The following is an 18,616-nucleotide window of genomic DNA, read 5'->3' on the forward strand; positions in this document are numbered from 1 at the left end:
ACTTCCAGAAAGATCTTATTTCCAAATAAGGTCACATTCTGTCAGAGATTGCAGGCAGACATGATTTTGGGAGGGGGACAAGATTCAAACTACCACAACTGCTAAATCAAAATAAACCACCAACACCCAATGGCACAATGTGGAGGGAGATAATTATAGCACTATGGAATTATTAAAAAAGTTCAGAGTCCTACTCTCTGGTAGATTCATGACAACTGAATCTGAATTGGAAATAATGACATTCTTGCCTTTCACTCATGGGAAACTGTGAAGCTTTAGAAAGTATCCAAAGTCCCACGATCAAAACAGCACTAAATAAAGATCACTTCACTGGCCCGGATATTCAGCATACTCTGTAAAGTGTGGTGTTAGATATACATGAACATTCGCATCAGTTATCAGGGGCAGAGTAGCAAAAAGATGAAAGACAGCGGAGGGCACTCTCATTTAAAAGCATTCTCACTGAATTATTCGGGGACCAGAAGACGGCCACCAGCTTAGACAACCAAGCTTCCTGGGAAAGAGTTACCATTAGGTTTTCAATCTACACCCCACCACTACCACCAAATTATCCTTTTCTAATGATGACAATTTACCTACATGGAAATATCAGAATCTTTTTTAAAATCAAGGTATTATTTTAGCTTTACAGAGAAAAAAATACTTGAGATCAGTGTAAAGACTTGTGTACTCCCTCTGCTGGCTCTGAATTTAAAGTAAATTCTCCATGGCTTCGGGAGCTGAATTATTAATTTCACCAGACATCTAAAACACAAGGAGAAATATGATGTGGATTCTCCCTTTATGCATGCATACATTAGGGATTTCTTTCCCTAAACATACTAAAAAACCGACAAACATACCCCTGTTGAGTTTATTAAATAGGGCCACTCCTATCATTTGGGGAAGAAGTCACTTCCTACCTCGGCCTTGCCTCCTAAAAATGTGCCACATGCCTTCCTCGCTCTGCATTCATCTCTGTACTGCAGGACGAAGGTACATCTGGACACCCAGGTCCGGGAGCCCCAAAAGATAACCTGGCTTCTTCACCATATGCAATGACCCAGGAGAAGCAGAACTGCTAGAAAGACCACAGCCCATCAGAGAAGTCAGTCCATTTCACTGTGCAATGTTATCCCATAATAGTAACTGAAGCACTGCAGAGAAAAAGGCTCAAGATTAGAACATCAAAACAGCCGGTGAAAAGTGGAACACATGTACCCTAGAAAAGCCTGGCTTAAAACATACTCCAATCATACATTTGGGTTTTACCAGGAAAGAGAGCTATATCACAGTCCTCTAAAGATGCCTGCTATTCTGGTTCTTTCTCCTACTGGGGAAAGAGAGATACTAGGAAGTAAAAGGGGCTTGGTTAAGCACAAAATAGTTAAAGACATTAAGACTATCTGGGCAGTGATGCCATCAGAATTGGGGCCTTTTATCATAATCACTAGGGTTAACCACCTATTCAGAAAACTAACTCAGCAAGGCTACATCCTGGCCCTCAGACGGTTCTTTGCAAAGACTTCCTCCTCCCTCCTCGTTCTTCACAGGTGATTTCTTATTTCCCAATCCATGGATATAAGACTTTACAACATCTGGGACTTATGCCCCAAAACAGAGAATATCATGAACAACTTAGTTTTACGTAACAGCTCTACTCCTCTACGAGGTTAGTAAACTGCAGGCTAATGATTCTACAGTGACTCTCCAGACAGTGCAAGTTTAGGTTGAATGAAACAGTGTAGTCACACAGAAGGTAAACTTGATTCCATCTTTCTCTTAATGAAAGATCATCCCCAAATCAGGTTTCCCTTCGTTTCTGTGGTGGGTAGTGGCGAGTACTTGTGAAGTTTTCAGGGACCTCTATACTAGGAAACAAGACCCTGCAAGGAACCAACCCCACAGGCAGCAGAGCATCACTCCCCGTTTACTCCACATCACAGCAAAAGCAACACAAGAAGATCAACACTAGAAGGTGTAACACCGTCACAGCTACAAGCATCAAGACTCCACGTGTGACACAGGATACTGTGACTCAGGATGAGCCTCTTTCAGGATCAGAGTCCCAAACAAGGCCATCCTCATGGCCTGAGGACATAAAAATCCAAAAAAGCAGCGTCACAAATGCCTTCTTTCCTGGTAGACAAGGCTCTTACCCTGTACTTGGAAATATTTAAAAGTCACAGGAAAATGACAAAAGAAACAGGCAGGAGTCATGGGATGGACAGGGTATGGTGGGTTGAGAGAGAAGGTTTCTTCAGGAAGGTGATCTGAGAGCACCTACGGAGAATGCAAAAAGAAACAGCCACTCCAGTTCAAGTCAGCCTAGAGCAGGGGAGGAGGAGCAGAGGAGAGCAAATGAAGTAAGAGCCTGCAGAACTGGAGGAGAGCGGCACTGACACGAACAGCTGTGAAGCCACAGTGGTTAGCAGCAGACACTACAGAACCGTGCTGCCCTGGGCTTCTGAGGACCCTGCTGGCTGTGAGACCCTGAGCCAGTCACTCTCACGCTCCTGGCCTGTTGCCTCGTCTATTAAATGAAGCAGGTAAATATCTTGAAGACCTCTTTCAGTTCTGAATTTAAGCAATGCATATGAACCAGCTGTAAAAGGTTACACAACCATTCCAGAAAGAGGCTGGTCCCGTACCAGGCTCCAGGAGACAGAACTGAGGATCCCACATCAGTCCAGGGCCACAGATGTGCTCTAAACCAGGTAGATCTAGGAAAACCCAAGCTTCTCCCAAACAGACCCAAACTACAGAACTCATTTACAGTGGTTTTGCATCTCCACAGCAAGCTCAAAATGATCTGCGGAAAGCTAAAGGCCAGCTCCAAGCCTTGCCCAACATCAACTTTGTCATTTGCTCGTAACTTCTCTGCAGAGTTGAGGCACTGAGGAAAGCAGAAGTACAAATGTGAAAAGGCAAAGAGAATTGGAAATAATAACAAGTACACAAAGCACAGCCTTGCATGTTCACTGTCTCTCTCCCCCCACTATAATGTCAGCTCCTGTGAACTGAAAGCTTATCTGCCTTGTGCTACCATCATACCCCTGAAATCTAGCAGAATACTCCCCACAGGTGCCTTTGAAAAATATTAGTTGAATGAATGTAACAGGATGTGATGCAAATGGGTTAAAAAGGGTTTTCTCTTTGCCATCTTTTATTCACTAAACATTCACCAGTGATAACATCCACGGATACTAACCACCACCTTTGTATGTATGCTCTCCAGACTCTGCTATAGCAGCAGGGAGGCAAAGTGGCTCCTCAGGGCCCCTCAATTTGTGATGCAAGAAAAGGAGAGAAAAAAGAATAGGATCAAGTCTGTTCCTAACAGGCATGATGAGTGGATATGAAAGCAAATTAAATTCCATTTTCTTTCCAGCCCTGGAAATCTGGAATCTGAGGCAGCAGCCATGGGTAAGTGAGGTACTCACCAGAACACACAGGCCTAAACATTCCACTCTACACTGTCATCAAGAGCTTCAGATGGACTGCGTCTGCTGAGTTTCTTTCCAGCCCAAGGAAACGACTTTTTAATGGAACAAGACCTCTTCGTTAATTTTCCAAAGAAAAATATCTGGTAGATTTTTAAGTAAGAATCACAAGCAGAGTACTAAAAAGTTTAACTACAAGATGTTCTTCTATGGTGTCATTTTCTTAAAATAGAACCCTCCCAAAATCTCCTAAAAATAAGTCTGCTGTAGTTTCATTTCATTTTCTAAGAAGGAGATAAACACACAAAAACACACACTTAGCTTCTTTTTTAAAGAGTCTCTCTGCTATATAGGCTCACAGATCAAAGTCTAAAAGGGCCAATTTCTTCACTTCATAGGTCAATGACACAGCTTTGAAAAAGAGGAAAAACAGTCCCCCTAGTGTACTGCTGCTGTAGAAAGAGGAAGTATATTAGTTGAGAATCACTGACAAAGACAGTACTGCCAGAGGAAATTACACAACAGCATTTTGGCAACATGGGCCAAGAAGACAGATTCTTCACATACAACCATTTCTAGCCCTTTGGTGGTCCTTACTCCAAAAGGTGAAAGAGGTCAAAATTATGAGCCAATGTGGAATTATTATGTCTTTGTCATTTTGAAATTTAAAAACAAATTTTAAAACAAAGTTACAGTTAAAAAAACCACTTTCTTAATCCAACATATTATAAAGAAACTGGCTGCACTGATCGAAAGAACAAGAACAGTAAGGGCATAAATAAGCATCATGTGGCAGGTCAGCCCTCATCTTTTGACCTTGGCAAGAAGCCATAAGAATAAGTATTCTCACATGAAGGAAGGCTCAGACTCTTAAGAAATCTGCCTCTGCAACAGCAGTCTTCATGCTGTATCCCACAGGACACTCGTGGCTACCCAATAAGATCCCGCCCTGACCTGTGGGAAACAGAAGAGTGCAGGTGTGGACAGGGAGTCAGTGACAAGCCCTCCTGGGAAACCCTGGAGTGCTTGGGTCTTCTTCAGACAAGAGGAACCACGAATTCACTAGTTCAATTATGGGTGTACTGAGAGCAAACTTAATCTGAATTAAAGGAAATGTAACCTTTTCCCCTCATAACCACATCTGATTATTTGTTTCTACTTTAATGCTTGAGGTAAGGGAACTTGTAAGATAACCATCATCCTTCTCCCTGGCACAGAATGCCTCTGACAGATGCATGGTGACCAAGTGCTTCCTCTTTTTGTTAAAATGCTATCTCTCTTGTCACTTTTATCACTCTGGTAGTTCCCAAGCACTGGACTATGCAGCTATGCAAACATGACATATCCATTGAGCCCCCATCAACATGGGCCTATCCTATGATATTGAAATAATAACCAAGGTGTTTTTAGACTGAGGCAAATGTACTATTCAGGAAGGCTAATTTAAGAATCCATTACTTAGTAAATGATTTTTTTAAAAGGTCAATTTAAAAAAAAAATAAGATAAAGAACAAAGACATCTAGAACTGCAGCTACTAATTACCTCTGTACTAATTAGCTGTGTGATTTTAGAAAAGTCACTAACTTCTTGAAGAATCAGGTTCTTCACCAATAAACTAAGAGGGTTGAACTAGACCAGCAAACTTTATCCTGGCTACACATTAGGATTATCTGAGAAACTTTTAAACAAAATAAGAACAAGGACAACGACACCACAAATCCACCAGTGCTAATACTACATGCCAGCCCAATTATATCAGATGCTCTGAGTACTGGTATGTTTCAAAAGCTTCCAGGTGATTCTAAGAAGCAACCATGGGCTGAGAATCACTGGTCTGAACTCCAATCTTCAAGTTCTCCTTTCCAATTCCTTCATTATTCGATCTCAGGAACTAATTCTGGTTACAGGATCTCACAGTGCTGGCCCAAAAAAGCCACAAAAGAAGGCCTACACTGGCTTATAAGCCCCGTGTGCACTGAGAGGTTAACCTGAATTCTAGACATTTTTAGAAGTTAAAAATCCCAATGCATAACTCAGAATGAAAGTAGTGTGGTTTAAATGCACATGCATGCTTCCAAAATGACTAATCATGACAGGAATCAACTCCTCAACTTGGACGCAGGGAAATGGGTCACAATTAGTTCCTGACCTCTCCCTTTTCCCTCTTATTCCACCCCCACTAAACCACAAACATAAAAATGGTTAGCTATTAGTCATAATCAGAATATGAAACCAGCCCCAGTTTCAAAGGCCTTCTCCATCATCAAAGATTGGGAAGTTCCTGCATGGCTGCATCTTTTGATGAAGGTCATCTTACAAAAACTGGAACTAATTTATATCTCCTTTATCTTCAAGGATTAGTTGCCATGTGATATTCAGAAATGGAACTGATAAAAATATTTTAAAGTAAGAATAACCATAAATGTGTGCCCACATTAAACTTATTAATCTTGAGAATTTCAATTTACAGTATTTCATAAGGTTTTAATTGAAGAGAAATGAGAAAGCAAGAAAAAAGAAACCATCTCTCTCTCTCTCTCACACACACACACACACAAATTATTATGACATAAAACCACTTATGAGTAGGCCCAAAATCTCTACTTAAATCCTGCAGACTATATGAGAATATAGCTCAAGCTCAATTCATGGCTACTTTTAGTACACAATATCTCACATAAATATTCAAAAAAATAAAATTAAACTGTTATTATCTTTATAAACACAATAGCAAAAATGTTATTTGTGAAATTAAGTTATTTTGTCATCTTACAAACATAGGAAAAATGGAAATTTTCCTATTTGCATTAATTTTTAACATAAAAGGCAACTTTTAACTAATACAGTCTCTGCACCAAATTCAAACATGCAGGACTTAATTTCAAGTGTGAGAAATTTGAAAAATATCCAAACCCCCAAATCCATCTTCTCAAGTTCTATATACTCACCCCTTTCAACACTGTACCCTGAGGTTAACCCTTGCCATCCACTTGGAAATCCCAGTTTTAAAAAGCTATCACATTAGCAATACTTTGAAATGGAACTTTCATCCTTTCTGTAAACAACTCTCAGATCACACAACTGGCATTCCTTTGTAAAGCAATAATATAAGATCAAATATAAGATTCATAATGTCAGCATTTGTCTCATTTGAAAGTGAGACAGATTTGTGGAATAACATCAAAGCACACATTTTGCTTTAAAGTATCTAAACAAGACTTCTCCAATAGTACCAGTTTAAAGAAAATAACGGCACTTTTTTTTAAACAAGATTTTCCTAAAAGCAAATTAAGATACACCCTACTCTATATCCCTTAGCTTTTTCATACTAAGACTCCTCTCAGGTGCTACAAGTCGGTTCTTCAGTTGTATTAAACTGTCCTTATTTTATACACCTGGGAAGTCTGGAACCCAAAAAGACACAGGGCTTCCCCAATAAAAAACGAGGAAGGGACAGAAAGGGGAAGCAAGGACCTCTTTCATTAAAAACAAACTAAACTACCAATAAGAGGGACTTATAATAAGCGATGTGTACCCATGACCACGGAGGACTCCGTTTTTCCTGGTTCTGACACATTCCTATCTTAGGGAAAGAGGGCAGGAATGTGCCCAGTAAGAGCACAGCGCTGGATGTCAGCAGCTCAGCAAGGCTAGAGGAGTTAATCTCTTCGGATGCCCAACTGCAGGAAGTCATTACATCATAGGCCTTTCCACACCTCTCTCTCTAACACGAGTCCGATGCCTCAAGAGGCTGAAAAGGAACTGTAGAGAACCTCTCTTCAGGTTCATATATAGGAAGAAGCCATTAAGGCTCAGCCCTGACATCTAACCTCCCTCTCAACAGAAGAGTAAAACGCAGGCCCACACCTGCCTCGAATAGTGCCAAAGTCCAGGCCTTGTCCGAAGCAGCAGGTGCGGCCAGTTCACGTTCAGGTGGCGAGGCTGATCTGTTCCAGGTCCCAGAACATTTCAGAGGCTCCACGGGGGCAAGCTGAGTGAAGTGACAGATATCTCTAAAGAGTAAAGGTGTCAGCATAGGCAAGGAAAGGGAGCCGGCCGGAAAAAGGTTTGCAATCATTGCCTTTTTTTTTTTTAAGGGGATGGATATGCCTGTGGGAGTTAACACCCACAGTCCGAAACTTGGGACTCCGAGGTTCTCATTCAGCTCCTGCGACCAAATGAAAATCTCTTTCCTCCCACCCCCCACACACACCCCTTCTCTCCACCCACGGTGTCCTCGCTGCAACCAGCTACAGTAAACTCTATTCCAAAGTTGGCCGCGGACCTACCTCCTCGCCGCTGTCCCGATAATCCAGCAAATGCACTCCAGCTCATCCTTCCTTCCCTTGTCTGTGAACCTTGCCCCCCACCTCCTCACCTGGTCTCGCCCGAGGCTTCCCAGAGAGACTCCTTCCCTCTCTGAGGCTATCCCCAGGTTCCCCTGCTCCAGAGGTCAAACAGAACCCTCCAAAGCCTCACAACAGAGGCTTCCCTACCAACCCTCTCCCCAGCGCCCTTAGGAGCGCTGCGTCCGACGGATTCGAGGCGCGTCAGGCGCTGCGCAGGAGGCCCGGCGGTCTGGCTGCCAGCCCCTGGTGAGTACGCACCTTCCAGCCGGCTGAGCTGTTGCTATCGCCCTTATCCTTGAAATAGGGCACACAGCGCACCATCCACTCGTAGATCTGGGACAAAGTGAGCCGTTTGTCCGGGGAGCTCTCGATGGCACGGGTGATCAAGTCGGCGTAGGACAGGTTCCCCCAGGCGTTCCGCCGTGAGGAGCATTTCCTGGGCTGCCCAGAGCCCCCCGCCGCCCCCGGCTGCGGCGGTGGCAGTTGCTGCTGAGGCTGCGGCGGTGACTGCGTCCCCCCGCTCAGCGTGCCCGCCGCGGGAGCTGGCCCGGACCCGAGGTCCTGCCCTCCGGGAGCCAGCAGTATGGCCGAATCCTCAAGGAGTAGCCCCGAGGCAAGCGTGCCGCTCCCGCTGCCGCCGCCGATCGCCATAGCCGAGCTGGCCCGGCCACCGCTGTCCTCGTCGTCTTCATCGTCCTCTTCCTCGGGGATCATGGAGTCGGCGGCCGTCTCCCCCGAGGGCTTGGCCGGGCTCGCCTGGAGCTCTGGCCTCTGCAGGGGCCACGTACAGGAGCGCGGCCGGCTCTGGGGCTCGAACTCCGGGTCCAGTTCTACTTCCAGCGGAGAGAGCGGGACCGGGGAGGCCGGTGCCTCTGCCATCTTCGCCGCCTGCCCGCCCGCCTGCCGGCGGCTAGGACTCTTGCGCTCTCCTCTCACGCCCGGGCGGGGTGCGGCGGGGGAGGGACGGAGGCGCCGCGAAGGCTCGGGCTCCCGGGCGCCGCTGCTGCCGCCGCCTAAGGAACCGCGAAAGGAAAAAGAAGGAGAGTTGGTTATCCCGGGCGGGAGCCCAGTCCTTGGCGAGTCCTCGCCCGCCGCTGCCGCGGCTTCACGACCTCACCGCGCCTGCCTCCCAGGAACAAGCAGACCTGGGGACGTGCGTCCCGCGAACCTGGCGCAGCAGACGCCGCCCCCTGGCCAGGCCGCTGGGGAGATGTGAGCGAATCGACGGCCTCGCACGGGGCAGCCCCCTCCCCCGCCGCCAGATCTGCAGGTCTCTCCTGGGCTAGGTGGCTGGGCGGGGAGAAGGGGGGGGAGGGGAGAGGCGGGGTAGGGCGGGAGGCCGGGCCGCGCCTTTAAAGTGGGCAGCGGCCGGAGCTGGCGCAGCCGAACCGCGGTCGGAGCCCGAGCCCGGGCAGGCAGGCAAGCAGGCAGGCAGGCGTGCGGGCGTGCGTTTGTTTATGTTTCGCTCCGGCCCGCTCAAGTACCTCCCGCGGCGCAGCCGCCTAAGTCCGTGGCGTCTTAGGCTCTTCTCCCCTTGCACGGCCCTGTCGCCTCCGCGATCCCCCTATCAACCCCTCCCAGCGGAGTGGCCCAAGCACCGGGATGGCGCGGGCAGTTCCCTTCTCTCCTCGCCCGCGGGCTGAGTTCAAACAGGCCCTTGTCACTTCCAAAAAAAGAAAGATGAAAGAAGGGGGCAAGCAGCCGGAGGGTGTTCGCAAAGGGTCGAGCCCTGTTTGAACGGCTACTTCGGAGGGATTGTGTGGTTTATTTTCTCGCGGACGTGGTGTCCTCCGCCCCCTTCCCAGTCAGGGTCGGAAGGAGGGAGCAAGACGGAACATAAATCTTCCAACAGGTCGGGAAGTGCCAAGTCTCCCGGGCTGCCAGAAAACCCGGACCAGCACGTTCATCACCTCCTCGCTCCCGCTGCTGCCATCTTGACAGTTTCCCCCTTCCCTCAAGTCCTTTAAAAACACTAGCGGGAGAGAAGGGGGGCGCGCACACCGAGTCACGGGGAGGGAAAAGGGAAGAGCCTGGCCCAGCTCGGAAGCAGATCCGGAGTCACCGGGAAGGCGGCCGCCCCGCTGCACAGCTCCGGCGCCTACCTCGGTTCCTTCCCTTTCAGGGACGAGGCGGGAGGACGCACAATCCCGCGCAGGTCCGGGGCCAGGCGAAGAGAGGACGTGCAACCCTGGAGAAGGAGAGGCGCTCGGGCCACCGCTGCAGCCCGCCCAAGGAACCGCCTGTCAGCCTGCGCGCCGCCGCCTTCCACATTCCTCCTCCTCCCTTCCACGAGCAGGGCGGCCGCGGCAGCAGCACAAAGTTATAGACACACGCAGGGAGCCTCAACCTAGAATGACGGCGAGCGGGCGGGCGGATCCCCGCCCAGGGGGAGGGTTGGGGCGGGGGCCCAAGTGTGCTGGTGTGCGTGCGTGTGTGAGTGCGCGTGTGTGCTCGCGCGCGCCTGCGCGGCCAGGCTCCGCGGGGCTGCGGGCGTGGGTGTCAGGGCGCGCGCAGCCGGCCAGAACTCGGCGGGCTCCAGCAGCAGTCCCCGCTGGGCTCCTCCTCCCTCCAGGAGCCTCACGGACAACAAAGCACAGCGCTGGCAGGGGAGAGGGAGGGACCCAGATCCCCAAACCCTCCTCTGAGCGCCGTAACGTGACCTCCCAGACTCTGGGCGCCCAGTCCGGGCATCTGGGGTCCCCGGCCTGCGCGTCCGCCCACCAGGCTGTGAACACCCCCTAGTATCCGATTCTCCTTTAGAACCCGACACTAGGTAACACCTTAGATAAGATGCTGATCACAGATGGCAAGGGTTACCTAGGCGTGGAAATACTAACCCGCCAAGATGTTGGTGCCTGCAAGACTTCGATAAGCTGATTCCCTCAGGTTTGATTAAGCACCAAAAGGTGTGCACTGAGTCCCCTTACCTTGGACACTCGACCACAGTCATTTTTCACTTTTTTAATGGATTTCTTGGCAAACAAGGGAGAAGAGTAACTTAGTACAAGCACTTTATTCATCAGTCCTAAACGCAAGACCAGATACCGCACAATTGAAAGTGGGAAACAATTTTATTCTAATCTGTAAAAATGACACCAAAACCAGTTAACTGCATTTATGACTTTTTAAAGAAATGTGCCTTTAGGTTCAAAAAAAAAAAATCATCTTCGCTAGTCCTTAGGATGCGTGCTCCAGATCGTTCATTAGTATCCTAAAGAATGTACTACATGCAATATGTACACCAAAAGTCTAGCCACTTTGGTTCATAAATACTCTTAAAATAAAACCTAAGTCATTGGAGATATTCCAGAGTCTAGGAGCGGGCTCCGCAACATTGCCCTATACACAAAAAGATCCAGCAGCACAGCGTAAGCAGGAGTCCGCCCACCAAGCTGACTCCGGGCTCCGGGCTTTGCCCAAGGCCTGCCACTCAAGTGACGCGAGGCCCCGCCCCTGCACCAAGCTAGTTTGACGCGTACAAACAGATGATGTCATTGTCTCCACACGCGCGTGACCCCGGAGCTCTGCGCCGCGTCTCCATTCGCTGCGCCGCTTACTCGTCAAGCCACGCTGTGCGCTGACTGGCTACAGGCACCAGTCTCCAGGCCCCAGATGCCCCTCTCCGCCCCCAACCCCCGCCCCCCCAGCAAATAATAAACAATCGAGTAAAATTCGAAAGGAGGAAGGAGGGGAAGGAGGAGAGAAAGAGGGCGCTCCAGAAGGAGTCCTTCGCGTGCGGACGGCAGGAGGATTAAAAGGAGGGACGAGGGAGAACCGGAGAGGAAAGGAGAGGGCAGACTTGGGAAGGCAGGTCCCGCCGCGGTGAGCAACAGTCGGAGGAGGAAACTTAGCGTTCCGTGCACGCCCGGCGCTAGGACCCGGGGGCAGCAGGCTCGGGGCTCGGGGCTGGGGGCTGGGGGCTGGGCCAGGCCGGCTGAGGGGGCGGTGACAAGGTATCACCGGCGCTGGGCGGGCGGAGCCAGAAGACACGTGCGGGAGGAGGGGTGCGCGCTCCGCACGGGCTCACCCTGGGCGCGCGGCCCCGGCGGCCGCGCGCGCTTGTTTACCAGCGCACGTGGGTGTTATTTTTAAATAGAATGTGGGGCTGGCTGCGCTGCAGAGTGGCGGGCGCTTGGGGCCGCCGGCGTTGGCTGGGGGACGCGGCGGGGCCAGCGTGGCGGCCTCTCCTAGCACTACTGAAGAGGCGGTAAGGCTGTCCCTAAGGCGCGCTGTCTGCGTAGTCGGCAGACCCGGCCCGGGAGCCTGACTGCTTGTTTCAGGATCTGCGCGAGCCGCCACGGAATCGGCGGATGGTAGTCGCCGCATGCAGCCTCTTTTCTCCCTGGTTCGCCATGTGCTTCGGCACTGAAGGAATAAAGCCCCCAGTTGTCCTTGCTCTGGAAGCCGCGCCTGGCCGGGCCTCGCGGCGGCGGCCCAGAAATTACCACGTACACACTCAGTGGCACACACATCTTGGCCGCAAGCACCCTGCGTGGTCTGTGCCCTAGCTCCCTTGCTCCGAATATCTATCCTCAGTCCACGTGTGCAGGTCTGGAGACGTAGGGCTCTGCCTGTATACAAATACGCTTCTACTTCGGGTTGTTTCTGGAAAGGGAAGTTTAGAGGAAGGGAACTCTGTGCTTCCTGGGGTTGCTCCTTTGCCTGAGGATGCTCTTCTCTCCTTATGGGCCTGAGAATCCCTGAGTTTGAATTTGGCAGTGTAGACGGTGGTGTATGACCACAACACAGCTTCAGGTGCCAATGCTAAAAGCTTATTACCCAGAGTCTGATGTTCAGTTTTGCATCAAATACCAGGAGGCTAGATCACTCAGGGCTTCACGTTGCATGCAGCGAAAAATCCAAAGAATTTTCACTTGATGATTTTAAATACAGGATGCTATTATTAAAAAAAAAAAAATCCAGTCTTGTTCCTCTATAAATCTAAGCAATCCTTTGTCATTATAGTGCAGACCTGCAGAAGTAGAAAGAATGTGTTTACACTGGCTGGGCTCTCAGCCATTAGATTTTTCACTATAAACATGTTGAGTGTTCATTTACAGAATGCATATCCCAAGGGCATTTCAAAAAGGGTGTGTGTGTGTGTGTGTGTGTGTGTTAAAGATTCAGTGGATGCACTAAGAACATTGTGACCCTCAGAGTGAAGAATGGGGGACAGGCACATAATAAAGCCATTTACCGCACAGACATAAGAAATACTTTAAAGTTAAATATTTTAAGAGTTTGAAAGCAGCACAAAACAAATCAAGAGGTCATACATATAGTGTTGGTTAAGCATCAAATGAATTGATCAAAAAACTTAAGATGGCAGTGACTATAAATATTTAGCTTTGCTAGTTGTGCATGTCACCCCAAAGAATTTACCCTAATAATTTATCCCTGTGGGTAAACTGAGAACACAGAGATTGAATCTCAGATTTTTCCCTTTTAGCCTGAAATTTTTGACCTTTGCCTTCCCTTTGTAGGCCTCACTGGTCTTTTTCTATTTCTTCCCACCTTTCTTAGTCTCTAAACTTTATTATTATACAAAAGTTCAGTAAGTTATGGTTATTGAGAAAGAATGCTAGCATTACCTTTTAGGTAGACTTTTTGGTCAAAACTTTCCCTTCTAAACAATTTTATATCCTATTTTTATTCTACAAATTATTTAAGGTGGCAGTGGTTTGCTGCATTTTGTAAATTCAGTCACTGGAGGTATTCAAAACTTTCACCGGATAAAGCTGAGAACCTTTACCATTAGTTGTGAGGGTGATTGGTAGTGAAAGATGCTGGAGTTCTCCCTCTGAGAGATTGCAACTCAGTACCTGTGTGCCAGCCCAGTCAGTTTGCCTTGCATCTAAGCCAGTAGGAGCCTCCCTCTGACTCCAAAGCCCAAATATTAAGGACCAAGTATACTGCTCAGTTTCCCCTTGGAGTGGCTCCTGTGTCTATATCAACAAATTGTGACCAGCTGGAAAGAAATGAGGATCCTCAACACGCAGATCTACTGCTCCTCCCTAATCTATACACACTCATTAGTCTATTTTTCTGTTTCCTGTCTCCTCTACAGACCAGTTACATGGAAAACTTCTTTGTTGAACACCATGTACCAAAGTACAGAGTGAGCTTTGGCTTGTCCTTTGGGGTGTCATTCCAGGCAAGTTTCATCACCACCCTCTCCAAGTGAGTCTGGAACTCTGGTCCTCTCTCTTCCCCTTTGCAGACGTCAAGCATGACAAGCCCTGGAAAGTCTATCCAGGTTGTAAGGATGACTGCTGTGGTTCATTTGGACAGAGTGTATGTATATTTGGGGGGAGGGGGAATAGAAGAAGTAAGTGAATCCCAAAATATGAATGTTTACCTGAAATTGAACTGGGTAGACAAGAAATTGGTAAGAATTTTGTTTTGGTATTATAAGGTTATGATGATAGTTAACCTTTATTTATCCCCTAATATGTTTCAGACCCTGAATGGAGCACTTTAAGACTTGCATCATTTAAGCCTCACAGAGGCCTTGTGAGGTAGATTCAATGACATGGGGAGTAAGAACAGATTCTAAGGTTATGTCAGATTCCCCCACTTACCAGCTATGTGACCTTGGAAGTGTTATTTAACCATTGAGTCCCAGTTCCTCACCCATAAAATGAGACTTAGGCCTTCTAGGATTGTTGGAAGAATTGGGTTAAATGAGGTCATGGATCTAAAGCATTTAGGATTAGAATAGTACTGAACTAAGGAACCCTTTAAAAATAGTGCTGCCCAAGAGCTATGTTGAACCAACTGAATCAGCATTTCTGAAGGTAGGGTCTGACACTAACATATTTTCAATTGCTAAAGGAATCAGAGGCACAGACTGTAGAGACCACTGAGATAGGAGCCCTCTCTGACACACACTCCAATGTCTGCCCTCAGCTCTGGCTGATTTTATCCTGCTAAAAATTAGGAACAAATGAGCTCTTCACTTCACCTCTACATCATCAGGCCCTCTTCCCTCATTTATGCCTCCTGCCTGATCTCTGGGTGTTTATTTGACTTAGCCACCTTAACTTGTACCTTCTACTCTTCAATGGCATGTTGGAGTTCTTTCCAGTTCATGAGAGGCAATTTTTCTCATCCCTTGTAGTTTGCAGTAGAGTATTATGGGCATATTTATTCCACAGAAAGTGGCCAATGCTAACAACTAAATTTGCCTGCCTTTCTTTTCTTTTTTTTGGGGGGGGTGGGGGGCAGGGTGAGGGTTACTGGGGATTGAACTTGGGAGCATTCAACCACTGAGCCACATCCCCAACCCTGTTTTGTATTTTAGAGACAGGGTCTCACTGAGTTGCTTAGCACATTGCTGTTGCTGAGGCTGGCTTTGATCCTTCTAACTCAGCCTCCGAGCTGCTGGGATTACAGGTGTGCTCTACTAAGCTGGCTCCTGCCTTTCTTTAAATATTTAGTTAGTTAGTTAGTTGCAGGTGGACACACTACCTTTACTTTATTTATTTATTTTTATGTGGTGCTAAGGATCGAACCCAGGGCCTTGAACCTGCTAGGCAAGTACTCTACCGCTGAGCCACAGCCCCAGCCCTCCTGCCTTTCTTTATGCTTTCTTGTTTCTTCATTCTTGGGGATAGTTAACCAGCATACCCTTACCCCTAGTCCAATGAGCTACTATCTTACATTCTGAGGAAGATTTGTTTTGAATAGACCACTGAGATAAGGGTCTGTTCAAATAGAAAGGGAAGGACAACAGTGGGGCATAGTGGCACACACCTGTAATTCCAGCAACACAAAAGACTAAGGCAGGATTGCAAGTTCAAAGCCAGCCTCAGCAACATAGGAGGCCCTTTCTCAGATTTCTTATCTTTCCTTTTTTTTTTTTTTTTAAAGGGCTGAGAATGTGGTACAATGGTAAAGTACCCTTGGGTCAAATCCCCAGTAACAAAAAGAAAAATAAAGTGAAGGACAACAGAAGCACTTGACTTCTTTTACCAATTGATTATGCATTATTTAACCTTGAGGTTATGGTTTAGATGTGGTGTCTCCCAAAAGCTCACATGTAAGACAATGCAAGAAGGTTCCATGGAAAAATGATTGGGTTGTAAGAGTCTTAACCCAATCAGTGAATCAATCCCCTGATAAGGATTAACTGAGTGGTAACTGAAGTAGTAGGGTGTGGCAGGAGGCCATTGGGGCATGGCTTGGGGGTATATATTTGTATCTAGCAAGTGGAGACCTCTCTCTGATCATCATGTGTGCTGCTTCCCTCCACCACACTCTTCTACCATGATGTTTTGCCTCACCTCGAGCCCTAAGGAATGGAGTCTGCTGTCTATGGATTGAAACCTCTTAATCATGAACCCTCAAATAAACTTTTTTCTCCTCTAGGTTGTTCTGATCGGATCCTTAGTCACAGCAGCAAAATAGCTGACTAATATACTTGGTTTTAAAGTACTTGAGTTGAATACAGTGGAGTAAGTATGTGCTTTTGCAAATACAAACTTGATGAAAACTAAATCGGATAAACAGAAAAAGAAGAGAAAAAGAAACATAAAAATGCACACACAAAAACTAAAGCTGGATAAAACTTTTTTAATTTTTAAAAATCAGTCATTGAGCTACAAGAAAGCAAGAAAATTACAGACCAAAAACAAAACTAAGGTGGAACTCCTAGATTATGAATAAGCTCCTAAAACATCTTTCAAACAACTGTGTCCTTGAGTGTTCACTTTGACCAGTGTGCAGGATCTAGAAACATAAGATATATCCTCAGGCATCTCTCAGATCAGAAGAATAACAACTTTCCCATAAAACTGGTACTCTAAAGGGCCAAGGTCAAGATGAAAATAAAATTAACTTGCTTTGCTGAAGAGGACCACAGAAAAATTCACCTCTCTTGATGCTTATGTGGGATGAAGAATATAAAAAAGATATTCTTTGATAATTCATGACTATGAAGTGATCTTCATATAAGATTTTGACCCAAATTCATGATACCATGGGATTATTGAATAAACTTCATGAGTCTCAGTTTATGGCCCTCTAAGCAAATGTCAGAAACAGACAAATCCATTCTGAAGGAGTATCTTGAACCTAGGCTCCAAAGAAATCCCTCACATGAAATTTCAAGAACAGATGCTCATAATCAAAAACACAAAACAGGGCTGGGATTGTGGCTCAGTGGTAGAGTGCTTGCCTAGCATGTGTGAGGCACTGGGTTCGATTCTCAGAACTGCATATAAATAAAATTAAGTCCATTGACAACTAAAAGAAAAAATATTTTTAAAAAAACAAGGAAGCAAGGCTCCACGTAAGGATAGACAGAAACAAAAGGCAAGGTCAGACCTACATAGTGGGTATGGGAATAGACAGATGTAGAAAATAAGTGTGCTTAATTAAAGAAATGAAAGACAAGTTTGAAAATGCAAGAAAGGAACTATTGCACCCTTTAAAAAATAAACTTTTGAATTATTTTTTAAAACTGAGTATTAAAATCCAAGTACTTATTGGGTTTTTTTGTTTGTTTGTTTGTTTTGTTTTTCCCTAACCTTTTTCTTCCCAACTAGATTTTAGGTCCTTGAAGAGAGAGGGGCCAGGCTTAACATGTTATAGGTTATTGTTGCCAGTTGAAGGAAGTACTCAATTCTTTTGAAAACCAGAAGTAATAATGAGAGTTTGTGACAACGTTTTTAAAATGTAAATTTTTTTTAAAAAAATCCTATGGTAAGATGCAGAAGACATGAAGTCAGAATGAATGCAGTGCTGCCAGCTGACTGGCTTCCCGCACAGGGCATTAGCTTTGTCAGTGGTCCCTCTAGTCCATTTCTCATCTTGAGAACACTTGTGAAGTGAGCGTGTGTCCACATCCGCTTGTTAGAAAATCTATTCAAAATGCCTTGCAATTACTTAAATACAAGTTACTTTCAAACACTGATGTGCCATTTTAAAAAAATTGAGGCCATTTGGAAACGTTCATTACCCTTGCATCTTACTGGGGCAATTAGGCACATGTGCTAATGTGTAAAGTTTTCTGGAATAGTTTGGTACTGAAGCCCCCCCTAAGGTAAAAGGGCTCAAGGGACATTAAATCTGATTATTGCCCCTCCCACACCACACCTGGAAATGAAGTAAACCTGTGAAACAGAAGGGTAATAGGGGAAAAACAAAAAGTTTGACCAAGTTTGCAAACGTGATGTGAACATCATTTTAAAATTCTCAAACTAGCAAAATGTGAGGCTTCTGTATATGATCCAGCAAATTCTAGCATGGAAATATATGGAAGAGAACTGCCAAAGTCACTATGAAGATGGTAAATTTGAGTTTGAATGCTTCTCATTCGGGATGGTTCAAACATCTCAGAAGAAAGTTTTTCCTTTACTAAAGGAACTTGTCTCACAGTTCCAGTCTTGGTGGAGCCCCTCTTATTGGCCCACCAAAGAAGGAGTCCTGGAGTGTTAGTGGGACAGGTTTTGTGTGTCCTTCCCTACCCATCCAAAAGATGGCATTCAAGGTGTCAGGCCTCAAAACTGTTCCTGGTCTGCAGTTGGATTTACTCTGCTCAGAAGGTAGCTCTTAAGGTGTTTGAAAGGACTCCCCCTCACTCCTTCCCTACTCCCTGGAATAGTTCACATCCCTTTAATATCATGTCTCTTGGCCCTCTTGTGCTCATTTCTGGAGAGACAGCTGAAGCCTCCAAAATGGGTGACAGAATCACAAAGGGAGACATGTGAGGAGGAAGTGTCAAGGCCTCCAAACAGGAGTTGTCCGATGACAGCCTAACACCTGACCCTCACAAGCTCACACAGCTGAGTCCTTTTGCAGTTCCACTGCTCAAGTGGATC

The 18,616-nt window shown here is 46.5% G+C and overlaps 1 protein-coding gene across 2 annotated transcripts in view; it reads right to left on the bottom strand.

Annotated features, from left to right (window-relative positions):
* Foxo3 (forkhead box O3) overlaps window positions 1-10,132 on the bottom strand; it is a 119,307-nt gene extending 109,175 nt beyond the window's left edge. The window contains exons 1-2 of one of the 2 annotated variants that reach the window (XM_027928099.3): window positions 9,896-10,132; window positions 8,052-8,806 (exon numbers count right to left, since the gene is read on the bottom strand). In XM_027928099.3, the coding sequence (XP_027783900.2) occupies window positions 8,052-8,672 (621 nt within the window). In that variant the 5' untranslated portion in view covers window positions 8,673-8,806; window positions 9,896-10,132. Of the gene's footprint in view, window positions 1-7,733; window positions 8,030-8,051; window positions 8,807-9,895 lie in introns of those variants that run through there. The other variant, XM_071613151.1, reaches the window with a different exon arrangement.
* Window positions 10,133-18,616: the final 8,484 nt, after the last annotated feature.

The sequence above is a fragment of the Marmota flaviventris genome, chromosome 6 (assembly GCF_047511675.1).
Source record: "Marmota flaviventris isolate mMarFla1 chromosome 6, mMarFla1.hap1, whole genome shotgun sequence".
Classification (NCBI taxonomy): Eukaryota; Metazoa; Chordata; class Mammalia; order Rodentia; family Sciuridae; genus Marmota; species Marmota flaviventris.